Raw genomic sequence first — 13024 nt, 5'->3', positions numbered from 1 at the left:
TTTAATAATTCAGACTTAATGTTATTGCTATATGATAGGTGACTGAATGTTAACTTTCAAAAATATTATTTATTTTTTAAAACAATGAAAATATAGGATCTTGGTATTGTTGATGTTGGAAATCGAATGAAATTCCCCTAGTGTTTATGATGAAAACAATATGAAAAGACCAAACATAATTACCATAATGATGCATTAAACACACCACTAATTGTTTCCCAAAAATATTTCCCTTTGTCTTAACACTAAAACTGGCTTTAGTTCTTTGACTTCACTTCCATGTTTCTATTTTAATTAGAAGATACAGTAGGCACTGTGATTTATAATTGTGTCCTCACTGCTGGATGTCTTTCAATGGAGTGAGACCAAGTACTACTGTAAATGAAACAGGATACACAAATGATATTGAAAATCTCTCCAACTGGCTGTTAGTATAAAATTAACAATTTGCCTTATAGGTCTGCCATAAATCTCTTAAATAAATCTTAAACTAATGAATTTTCAAATGCAGTGAATGTGCATTATGCAGATAAGTTCCTGTATTGTAGCAGCATACTGTACAAGTAATGATAAGACTGTGTCATTGCCCTACTCCATGTGGAAATAAAAGTTGCATTGAGATTGAATTGACAAATTGAAAAATTGATTCTCTCAGCAGAGATGTGAACTCCAAATCAAACTAGTGGCAGCTTGGTCCTAAATAACCTCTTTTGAGTGTTTGAAGTAAAAAATAATTGATAAATAATTAACCTGCAAAAAAAGATTTGATAATGGATAAAAATATATTGAAATGAATATGTGAATATGACAAGTGTTCTAAAAGTTCAGGCAATTATTGTTATTCATTGTTCTAAAGAAACTGATGTGCATTTTAAAATGTACTTTTATACTGTGCAGCAGTATGACAGTCTTTTGTATGCTTTTAGTTTTCAGAATGCATTCTTGTTATGACTTTTATTTCTTAGGTCTAAAGCTACATGTGTGATAATCAGCATGCTATTTACCAGTATTGGTGTCAGTTTGTCCAAAGCTGATTTTCAATAAGCAGTTTCATTGGCCTTTTGTCTGAATTCCCTCCTCTTTTTCATCTGTACCTGATGGGCTGAGTTTTTGAAGGTTATAAACTCCAAACCAATTCCCTTATTCTGATGCAGACTATAATTTGCATAGAAATCTGTGGGCTGTTTGTAAGATGAAATTAAATAGTACGCTCTGAATGTAAGCATATGTACAGTACAGTTAATATGTGATATGATCCATTTGGAGATGTGCTGTTATGAGCTGTAGTATAAAAAAGAGAAGAACTCATCATCAAGTGATGAAAGGCTTATTGCTAATGTCCATAAAAACATTTGGAGCGCCTCATCCATCTTCCTGTACTTTAAATGTTTCTTCCACCCATTTTTTTAAAGAGAAAAATAATTGAACTTATTGATCTTTGCAAGATATATGTGCCTGCCGTTGCATAACAAAAGAAGAATGGAGAACTGCAACTTGCTGTGGTGTGACCTGAATAACAAATAAAACCAAATTACTTACTGAACAGCCTGCGTACCACTATAGTTAGTCACCTACAATGCATAGTGACACTCCTTTCTTGTACTCAATCTCATGAAATAGTTGCATTTACATATTCACAATGTATGTGTGTCTCTGTGTGTGTATTTCTGTCAGTCTATGCCATTATATAGTACTGTATTGTGGTGATTCTAGAGCTGCTGAAACTACCTAATATTTTTCAAAATATCTTGGAAAGGCTTGTCAGAAAATGAGTCAGATAAGGGGGACCAATTTCCTATTCTTTTCAGTCATCTCACCCATTACCATTGCATTGCATTTTTATTAATCCATTTAAATGTAAAGAAAATGCAGCAGATGTGCAGCAGTACAAAAGCATTCTTCATTCTTGTCAGGGGCTTTAAAGGCTATTATTGGTACAATATGATCTTTTGTTTGACTTACAGCACTGCTTTGCAATATGAGGCTCACTGATATGTGCTTCTTGCATTGTTTGGGCTTGAGTTTTCATCTCACTAGTTTTTTTTTTTAGTGTTCTTGATCAAGTCTCCACCATATTTGTCCTGTACTAAATAATTCTGTTTTGTTTTATCCTGCATTGTTTTTTGTGAATATGAAAGGAACATCACTTAAAAGTTATAGCATTCATATGAGAAAAAGGTAACTAATTCGATGAAGGCCTCATAAACCTGTCCAAATACAGCATTTTGATCTTTCAGTACATGGATTTGTCTGGTTGTCTGCTGGTCATAAAAGATACATGAAAAGTTAGTATGCTTTTTCAGAGTTGGTTAAATTGTTTTAGAACATGTAAATGTTAGTAAGCACTGTTTTGTCACCACATCTCATCTCATTACTGTTGCCATCAAACTTACACATTATCATTATCGGTTTGTTTCATTCAGCGCCCTTTTCAGATGAATTGGAAGCAGGGTGTTTGTAAATGGGCAGTACAGTGACTTGGTGGGCACATTGTTGCTTGACTGACCAATGGATGTGGTTCCATCTTGGGGTGGCTTTTCTGGGAGTTGCATGTTCACTGCACAGCCACATGGGTTTTCACCAGGTGCTGTGGAATTCGCCTACCTCCTAAATAGATGGTAGGGTTATCGGAGTCTCCGAATAATCAATGTGAGTATGTAACTGTGATGCTGTGACATCCTGGCCAGGACTTAAACCCCTTGCCTCTGGTTTATTGCATTCCTTATGAGAAATAAGGATGGATAATGGATCTAATAATATAGCAATGGATTGATTTTTGAAGTGTTTGGACTCCTGGATAACTAGGTATACTGTACATTAGAGCCCAATCATGCTTAGTGTCACTTAGAAATTTAAGTTGCCTTTGTTTTTATCATGGAATCTTTTCAGCACTTTTAAGAATCAGTATCTTCAGAAGGACGTAATTGCTCAAATTCAACTTCTTTGCATTTTCCACTTTTTTCACGTTGGCAACACGAAGTTTAATAGACAGTCTTTCTCACTGAGTAATACTGATGTTGAAAATACACGGTTCTAAATCTAACCAGTTCGGATTTCAAGAATAAAAGATGGTAATAAAAGTTTATTTTTTAATTGAGATATAGTTGTCTTATTGTAATGTCAGCTGCAGTGACCTTTTATGTTTACTGATGCCAGTTAAGTGGATGTTTGCTCAGCGAATTGGACTGAACATATCAGAGATTTGAAAAGCTTCCAGCATGTTATATTCCTGGCTTTTTGACTCTGTATTTTAATATGGTCTATGTATTTTCCAATTTTTAATTGGAAGTGTTCGCTTAAAACAAATTTAAATTATTTCTTTTCATCACCCATGTTTCCTGTAACTGTGATTATAATGTGGATAATACATGTCTTGCTAATTCTTTTTTTGTTTCCGTTGAACTATTTCTATTTCCGGCTTGAATAAAGTTTTCCAAACTAAGCAAAAGCAGTGAAGCTTTCCCAAACATATCCAATTAATAATTTATCCTTAAATCTATTTAGGGAACCTGGCAAAGATTTGCAAATTGCATTACCCTAGTCCTGTCCAGCGATTTTTAGACTGTGGTGTCAAATCTGAACCCTGAACAGGTGTCTGTAGTCATTCGGTGACCACTTCCCCTACACTCTTCGCTTACTGTAGCTGTTAACCTTGTGCTGCTAAAGAATCTTCTTACCAATTGGTTCTCATGTGTTTCTTAGGAAAACATCCCACATTAAGCATATGTAGGCTTTCCCCATAGTTTGGACAGAATCATAAGGATTGGTGCATTTCTTGATCTTCAGAATTGATAGTATCTCCTACACAGTGAGGTACAAAGTGCAACATTTGATATTTCACATCTTCTGCCACAAGACAACATATGTCAGTACTGCTTGGTTTTTTTATGAGCTCACCCAAAAAATAAATATTCTCAGTAAAACCTGAACAGATTCCTGAACAGATAAACTAGTTTTTCGTGAGTGTTTGGTTTTTATTTCTTGGTCCAGGAATTGCAAAATCATGTTAACATGTCTATGTACATGTTTATTATACGACCTAATGATGTGTGTAAATTCCAGAAGAAAAAAGATGGAGTCTAATTGCCTTGTGATTAAAATAAATTGCGCTACAACAGCATGTTCCTCTGCGTTTCGGAGAGAGATAAGAATTGTGCAGTCAGGTGCATCAGCCCCACCAGGGGAGAAAACAGGTTGTTTCATTTACTGATTGTTTAGTCTTGTGTTCCTCAACATGGTCTGTCATGATTTCCACTTATTGCACTGAGAAATCAATGCCTTTTTTTCACCCGGCTCTTGTACTGTACATGTCATCGGCTGCAAGCCAGATCTTGCTGAATATTTTATTTAGTATTAATTTGGCTAAATGCAAGAGAGTGCAAGTCTTAAATTTCTGTCAGCATTTTTTTCTTTTATTGTTTTTTTTTCGCCAACAAAACACAAGAAGATCTCAAATGAAACCAGGTGGCATGGTGGTGCATTGTTTAGCATTGCTGCCCTGTAGTACTGAGGCTCTGGGTTCAGTTCTGGATCTGGGGAGCTATCTATCTGTGTGGAGTTTGTTCGTCCTCCCTGTGTTCATGTGGTTTCTTAGCCCCATCCAAATACATGCTGGTAGGTCAATTGGCTTCTGGAAAATTGGCCCTGGTGTGAGTCCATGTCTGTGTTTGTCCGTGTGTGCCCTGTGATTGATTGGCGTCCCGTCCTGACTGTTGCTTGATGGGATAAACTCCAGCTCCCCCTTGGACAAACACGGTTAGAAAATGGATGGATAAGATGAAATCTCTTTCTGTGCCACACTCCCCTCCAGGTGTCTACTTAAGGACCCCTAAACACTGGTAAACCAGCTGCAGTGTTGTAACTCCAAGCCTCCTCTGTCTCCCCACTGGCCCTGTGTTTTTTTTAATGATTGAAAGTTTCAAATAAATCATATGAGGACAGTCCAGGATCCAGTGTTGCCATGAGAGGGAATGTAGAGGCTCAACGCGCAGCCTTTTGGCAGCAGTCGTACCAGCTGAGCAGATTCTAGGAAGAGTACAGAGTGTATGAATTTTGAATGATGGATGAATAAAGAAACTTGTCCGTTGGACATATCCAAAGGTGGTTATTCCTTAAATATGTTACAAAGTACCCTCAGTGCTCCCTGGCACGACACAAAGGACTAGAAATTCCTAAACTCTGTAAAATAGGCTTTTGGGATGCAGAATTTGTATTATTAAATATTATCCCATAAAATAGCCTCTTCCACACCACTGAAGTCCATTTTCCAATAATAACTGCTGCTTAGGGCTTGTAGAAATGAGAGGTACCAATAATTCAGAGATTGAAATCTATGAGGCAAAACCACACTTTTTTCAAAAGGACACCAAGGTGTAGGTCATTAATTTTGAGACTTTCAGTCCATTCTCAGTCTAAGGGGTGAGACTCAGAACTCGGAAAATCCAAACAGAGAAGAAAAATCTTTTTTATAATGGAGACATGATTCAGAAGAGAATTGAGAATACAAGTAAAATTTGTCATTTAAAAATGCTATTAGAATTATTTTACCATGCTGGCATGCAAAGAAAAGTAAATCACAGTACCAAGCTATCTCTCTGCTGCAGAATCTAATGACAGTAATGCAGATTAGGACCAATTATTTTTATCGTGTGCCTTTATAAAGCACTGAAATTCTTGAAAATTGCAAGACAGAAGAAGTGGGAGATATTATCTATGGATAAACATGTATCATCAGCATAGATAAATATTATAGCTTGAGCGAGGGTTTTCCAAAGACAAGGCAGGCAACAAAGATGAAAGTGAGCTTTCCTGACTCTAGAAATGGCAAATTAGGAAGAACATGTGTTGGATGTTAGCGTCCTTGCAGAAGGCATACCAAGCTGATCAAACCCCTTTTCTGCATCAATTGAGAAGAGATAGCAAACGTTATGAGAGGCCAGAGCCTTTTAATAAAGTCTGTCTGATCATAGTGAGTTAAATTGGTCACATTGACCTCCAGTCGGTGTAAATTCACCAACATACAGCCTGTATCTGAATGAATTGGTGAGAATAATAATAATAATAATAATAATAATAATAATAATAACAGTAATAATAATAATAATAACAGTGATATTAATGTTGCTCAAAACAGAACCCTCCTCAATGTCTCTGCGTGTGAAGTTAAGGAAAAGAGAACCTAATTGGTGCCAAAAAGTCAGATATAATTCAGGAGAGATTGTACAAATGCCAGGAGACTTTCCCTTTTCATGTCCTGAATAGTTCTAACAGGAATATACTGTAGTCACCTTCAGCACAGCTGCCTAGTAAAACCTAGTACACTATTCCTGACCAAATTGTATGTCCAGGCTGTATATTTTGTTGAGTAAAAGAAGCAAAATATGAAGTGTATCTAACTGCAGGAATATCTGCCAAATGTTCACTATTGTAGAGTTGCAGTGGTGGGGTCGACCGCCATTAAAGTAGTATACTGTATATGCTGTATAAATTATATATTTGATATAGATAAATGTATAAATATCTAGATATGCCTAGTCTATATAAGAATTATTTGGAGGTCACATCCATCATGTCAGTTGTTTGGTGATCTATTTCCTACAGTGAGTGGCCATCTTTGCCAATGCAGGAGAATCAGATTCTTTAATTTTCTTTGTTGCTGTAGAAGAGGTGAGGAAAAAGTCCAGTTTGCTGTGGGTCCCCATCATCTCAGATAGATTCCAAGGTGAAAATCTCCCCACAGCATCTCTGGGGGGGATGAGGGAAACAAAAGGGCACAGGTGTCTACGACAGGAGCTGTGCGTCCACACTCCCATCCTCATATAATGACATGCAAATTGTTCTTCAGTATTGCTTTTGACTGACCTAATAAAGAGGAACTGTGTGGGCTGGCAAGGTGCAGTAGTTATTAGGTTTCTGCTGGGTTAAGAATAATGAATTTGCTGTGAGACACCGAAGATGTATAGAAACAGTACAAATAGAAACAGTACAAACCCAGGCTTGTCCTTGCATTAAGACTGGGCCTTATTTGTCATAAGTGTATGCTTTGCTACTCATTCACTGCCTCCATAAGACTAAAGGTAAAATGGAGAAACTGAAAGGTAAATCAGTGACTGAGGTGCAAAATGTCACAGTTTTGTTTACAGATTGGAGGATCTACAGTACTTCCATCTCACGTCTGAAATTTTTTGAATAGTGAGACATAGTTAGGACGCTCCAGATCTGCGTGATTATAAACTATGGTGTATGTTTTTGACATAGACCTTACAGTGCGGCTCTGGTTTGACTTTTTCTGTAGCAATCTAGAGCAATTCATCCCCCATGACGAGGGACAGTTTAATTCATTACACCAGCTGTGTCTCTGTAACTTGCATTGTCCATGCATTTACAGTTGATTTCCTTTTTGTGTTTGCACCACAGACCTTCTTTTCCAGTTTCCATAAATACAATGTGTCATTTTCTCATGTTTCTAGAACACAGTACCTACTCTGGGATTGTGTGTTCTGTACACTTCATTTGTGGCATTTTACTGGGCTTGTTGCTGCAATTTATTTATATAATTCCGCAGAAGAATCAGAAATAAACCTCCCATCTAGAGGACCACCGGTGGGATAAATACTCATTTTAAAGATTGCTACTTTCTTCAGTCTGATCCTGCTCAGTAAGAGAGAAAGACGTGCAGCATTCCAAATCATTGTGTATGGGACTAGGGACCTGCAATAGTACAGTGACAAACTCCGGTGGATGTTTGGCATTAGTAGATATTCATTATAATCAATAGTATTGCTTACATTTGTATTGGGCTTTTCTTCCCAATAGATGACAAGTCCCAGACATGTTGTAGCTCATTGATAGACAGGATGGTATTTAAAGTTTTTGTGAGTGCTGCCTTTTATAAAACATATATATATATCAAGTTCTGTATCACATAGACATTCACAATATAGAAATCATTATATATAGTAGCTATAGAAATATACCATAGAAATTGATAGATGTTATGATAGCAAGTGAAACGCGACACGGCCTCGAAGAACAAGTACAGGAGTGGAAGACGCGCCTTGAACAATTCGGGATAAAACTGAACGTCAGGAAGACGGAGTACCTGGAATGCGGTGATCAAACCGATGGCACAATCGCAGCTGGTGGGGTCCAACTGAACAAAGTGACACAGTTCAAGTACCTAGGCTCATGTGTCAACTCCGACTGCACTACCCTCCAAGACGCCAAGACGCGAGTCAGCGCCGCCTGGATGAAATGGCGGCAGGTCACTGGAGTACTGTGCGACAAGAAGATCCCTTTACGCTTAAAATCCAAAGTCTACCGCTCAGTGGTCAGACCAGCGGCCCTATACGGAACTGAATGCTGGCCAGCGACAAAGAAACATGAACAGGCACTCCACACGATGGAAATGAAGATGCTGCGATGGACCCTCGGCTTGACAAGTCTAGACCATGTTATGAATGAAGGGGTGCGAAAAACACTCAGAGTCGCCCCAATCACTGAGAAAATGAGGGAACCGCGCCTGCGATGGTATGGACACGTGCTCCGCAGCAATGACACATCAATGGCAAAGACCGCCATCGAATTGAATGTGGAAGGCCGCCGGCCCTGTGGACGACCATTTACGCACTGGCTGGATCGGCTGAAAGACGACATGCGCCTCGCAAAAGTCACCCGCCAAGACGCCGCAGACCGTACGAAGTGGAAAAATCGGTGCAAACAAGCAGACCCCACATAAGTGGGAAAATGCGAAGAAGAAGAAGAAGAAGAAGAAATATACCATAGAAACTCTATAGAAAAGCATTCGTATAGCAGACATTTTCTGAAAGATTTTTGAATTTTAAACAGCTATTGGCCATTATTAGTTTTACTTTATGTAGTAGAAGGCTCAGGTCTGTAGTATATCTTAATGGGCCCTTTCAGGAAAAAAAATCAAACACCCGAGTGTTTTATTGCAGCTTGCCAAACAACAACATGTTATGCAGTGTGAAGTACAGTAAAATGAAGCCCCTAATTATAAGAAATATAACAAATATGGAGCTTTGCACTTGAATATAATTTGAATATGAATAACATAATATGTTACATTTATTACATTTAAAACCATACAAATTGATAAGTCTTATCAAAGTTTAACCTTTTTATCATGGTAAGTGTAATCCTAACCTGTAAGCAGCACAAAACGAATAGTTTACATGCCTTTTCAGCAGCATATTAGAACAAAAAAAATAGTTGACAATTAATAGAAATTCTTAGCAGATACATTTAAAGTACTTTAAAACAGCTATTTTAAATGTTTTTCTTGTTTCTGACTAATTTGGAGTAAGTAGTGTTTTAAGGCCAGGTTATTGAAATACTGTATGTGCTAGGAGTGCCAAGCTAGGGTTAGGGTTTGGACAACACCTAGAGATTTTGTGACGCATTTTCTGAGATTAGGGGAGTATTTGAAATGCAGGAAAAGTCTTGGTGTGTTGTTTCCTCAACATCTAAAATTGGACCAAATTTGCATGTTGGGCCAGTGAACACTGCATGCCTATCAAAATTGTCAAAAATCAAAAGTTTGAAAACACACTTTCTACATGGAAATGTCTCTCCTTTTTTTACGTGTAAATCCAAACAAATTGATACATCTTGTCAAGCTTTAATGGTAAGTGTAATCCTAACCTGTAAACAACACAAAACAGGATTTTTTGAAAAGCCATTACAACAGCATTTTACAACGAAAAAAAGAAAGAGTGGAAAATTAATAGAACTTCCTAGAAGTGTCTAACATGGTGATGCTCTTGAATACATTCTATTAGAATTAGAAGTTGTTCTGCTAAACTGCTTAAGCAGTCGTGTCTAGAAGACCGAGATACTTGTTTTTTACTTGGAATATTCCACTATTCTCCTGTTTTCACCTTCCCAGATTAAGATTGCCAGCCGCTAGTCAGTTCACCATTGCTGCCCCTGTGCCAGTGAGGCAGAGACGAGGTCTGTTCATGCTCTCCTCTGAGCTGTCAGTCAGTTTCCTGACTGTCAGCCCCACTGCATCCGCAGGAAGAGTGATGACAGCACTGCAGGATGGACAGGAAGTGGTCCGTCAGAGGGAGTGCTTAGATACAGTATTTACTGTTGTCACCCAGTCAGTTCTTCAATAGTTTGAAAAGTGGCTGTGTGAGATCATTGGGTCAATGAGTTACTAACTACCAAATCCTTTCTATGGGCTGAATGTCCTCCTCTTGTTAGTAGCTGTTCTTATATTCTTATAACGTTCTTTCATGATTTGTCCTCTAGTACCTGGAGAGTTTCAATTGCAGTTGGTCAGTGATTTACATGGTACAGCAGGTCACACTGAGTAACAGTATCTTGGTTACAGGTTTAAAACTGTGCTCTGAACAATGGCCTTTATGAATTAAACCATTAAGAGCACCCTAATTGCTTTAAGTTTTAACAGTGCCTTACATTATACTTGATTGCACCTCTGTATTTAAGCTTACACAAGCTTTTTAAGCATGAATTCCAGTGGCCATATTTTTTCACTAGTACTATTTCCTTTCACACTGAATAAATGATCCTTATTAATTAAGCAATTTTGAGAAGCTTCAGCTGAAAGTAGGTACTCATTTGCAATCAATACAATTAAATCAGTGGATAAAATTTTCCAATTAGAGCGCTGTCAAACACTGCAGGAGGGTATCTAGATTTTCTTTATCATTGTTACAGTGTTTTGCCTGTGGTTGTATGGCTGGTTTCACAAATATCTCTCTCCTGAGAGGTGAGGAGACACACAGAGGACAGGCTTTGTTCTCATGTCTGAATGACAGCCTGACATCAGCAGACATAAATCACTGCCTCTCAGCACTGCCATATGGCCATGACATGACATAAGTGTTCTTACACCAACCACATGACACAAAACATTCACTGTACTATAGCATTGTAAAAGAAGAAGTGATTCAATTCCTTGGAATCATTTAAGCTGCCAGTCTTGGGTTCCATTGTATTGAACTGTCTTGATATACAGTATGCTCTGCACAATTTAGGTTCTGCCTTAATATTTTTATAGTAATGGGAGCTACTGTAGGTATCTTACACATTCTATTGAGAACTATAGGAAGACTTAGAACACTAATTATGAGTAATTGAATTAGGTGCTAATATCTCATTTAAAGTCTCAGTAGCATATATAAAATGTATGTTTCTGCCAAATTTACTCCAGCAGAAAATGGTATGTGCTCAGGTTCTTTTCCTAAGGCTGTGTTTGAAGGGACAACTCTCTCCTTTTGATATTTTAAATGCTTTTTAAAAATGCTTTTTTACATATATTTATGCACTGTAATATATTCTCTGTTTTTTATTAAGAGTGGGTTAATTTTCACAATCCTCCATCACATTAGTATTGGATTTGACAATATTTATTTACTTACATCTGACTAAAGCAATCATTGCTGTTTATTTCTGGACAACATAACCTGTTGGTCAGATACTAGACCAAAATTACAGTAACAAATTCTCATGCTTTGCATTCTCTTTCCTCATTATTTGTAGACTTCTTTGTTGTTTTATTCACAATGATAATCTTTATTTCCTTGAATTTAAGAATACAATTCCCGTGCTTTCTGACCGAGCTCTTATTTTTCTCTTCTCTTCCAGTGGCAGACAGCCGTGGGGTACTGGAGGGAATCCAGAGGTTTTCCTCCACCCCCACATACCTTCCTGTCAACTATCAGATCCTCAATGCAGAGTCTGCCTTCTTCCTCAAAGAAGCCAATCAGGATATCATGAGGAACTCCAGCCTGCAGTCGCGCACAGAGCCCCTCTTCATTTACCAAGCGAGGAGGGTGCCCTCCATCAATGCCAGCTATGGACCTCTGTCAGTGGAGCAGCCCGTCTCTCTGGAACTCCTGCAGAGTCCCAGTGCTTTTGTGGCTTCATCCATGTTCACCTTTAACTGGAAGGTTCAGACCTACATCATCAACGACAAGATTTATTTCAGCAAGCCCAAAGTGCAGGTCTTGTTTTACATAGCAGGCAGAGACTGGGATGACTACAGCACTATAGACAAGCTGCCCTGCGTGAAGATGTTTGCCTTCCGAGAGACTCAAGAAGTCCGTGGCACGTGCAGACTCAAGGGGGAGCTGGGACTGTGCGTGGCCGAGCTGCAACCCCTTGTTAGTTGGTTCAACCCGCCCAGTGTAGTTCCTGGCCGCCAAAAGGCCTCGGATCAATCGGAGGGGGCACCCGTGGAGCTCTACTACGTCATACAGTCCTCCGAGAGCGGTCCGTGCGGCATTGAGGATTCGAGGAAAGGGAACTCAATCCGGTCGGAGCAGGACGGTCTGTTTGGCTCCTCCACCACCTCCCCGATGCGGAGGATCGGCAGTGTCCGACTGCACCAGACGCCTCAGGCCCCGCCTCTGTCAGAGCTGCGGCTGGATAGTAACTTCATGGTTCTGGTGCCTTCCAAACCTGTCAAGCAGAGAGATACCTTTTCTGCTTTCCTGACAGCCGCCAGTGCTTCTCCTGTGGAGATGTTTACTCTGAGGTAGGGATCACTCAACTTTCTGACCCTTGCCTGGGTGACAGGGAAAAAGAGCACAAAATGCAGGGGAGTGGTGACCCACTGACAACAAGGTTTTTTTTTTAAAAAAACATTTTTAACATGCAACTAAAATTTCAGCAGCAGTTGGTCTTCACTTTATTTCTTATTTGAGGTGAAGCAGAGTCCTAACACTTTAAGTCTGAAAAGTGAGATGGATACATTTCCAAATATAAGACTATGAAATATTAAAAGTCTGTTCAATCCAAAATAACACAGCAATTTTAAACAACTTCTTGAAGTGTATCCTTTAAATTGGGGTAGGAAACTGAATGACAGAGTAGATTGAAAATCTATTTTGAAATGCAACACTACAAGCCTTCTTTACAGGTGTCCTCATTCCTCCTGTATGAAATATAAAAAGATCACTTTTATGTAGACTTCTCGACAAGAATCTTTTATAATTCATATTGCCTACCATTTTCTCTCAGTTGTGGTAATATG

General features: G+C 38.6%; 1 protein-coding gene across 1 annotated transcript in view; it reads left to right on the top strand.

Moving 5' to 3' along the window:
* The window catches only part of LOC148819144 (transmembrane protein 132C-like), a 52723-nt gene extending 39936 nt beyond the window's left edge, over window positions 1–12787 (top strand). The window contains exon 2 of the mRNA XM_088935723.1: window positions 11635–12787. Within this exon, the coding sequence (XP_088791849.1) occupies window positions 11635–12530 (896 nt within the window). The 3' untranslated portion in view covers window positions 12531–12787. The remainder of the gene's footprint in view (window positions 1–11634) is intronic.
* Window positions 12788–13024: the final 237 nt, after the last annotated feature.

This window comes from Atractosteus spatula, chromosome 17 (assembly GCF_055471065.1).
Source record: "Atractosteus spatula isolate fAtrSpa1 chromosome 17, fAtrSpa1.hap1, whole genome shotgun sequence".
Classification (NCBI taxonomy): Eukaryota; Metazoa; Chordata; class Actinopteri; order Semionotiformes; family Lepisosteidae; genus Atractosteus; species Atractosteus spatula.
This window is presented reverse-complemented; position numbering and strand designations above follow the sequence as displayed.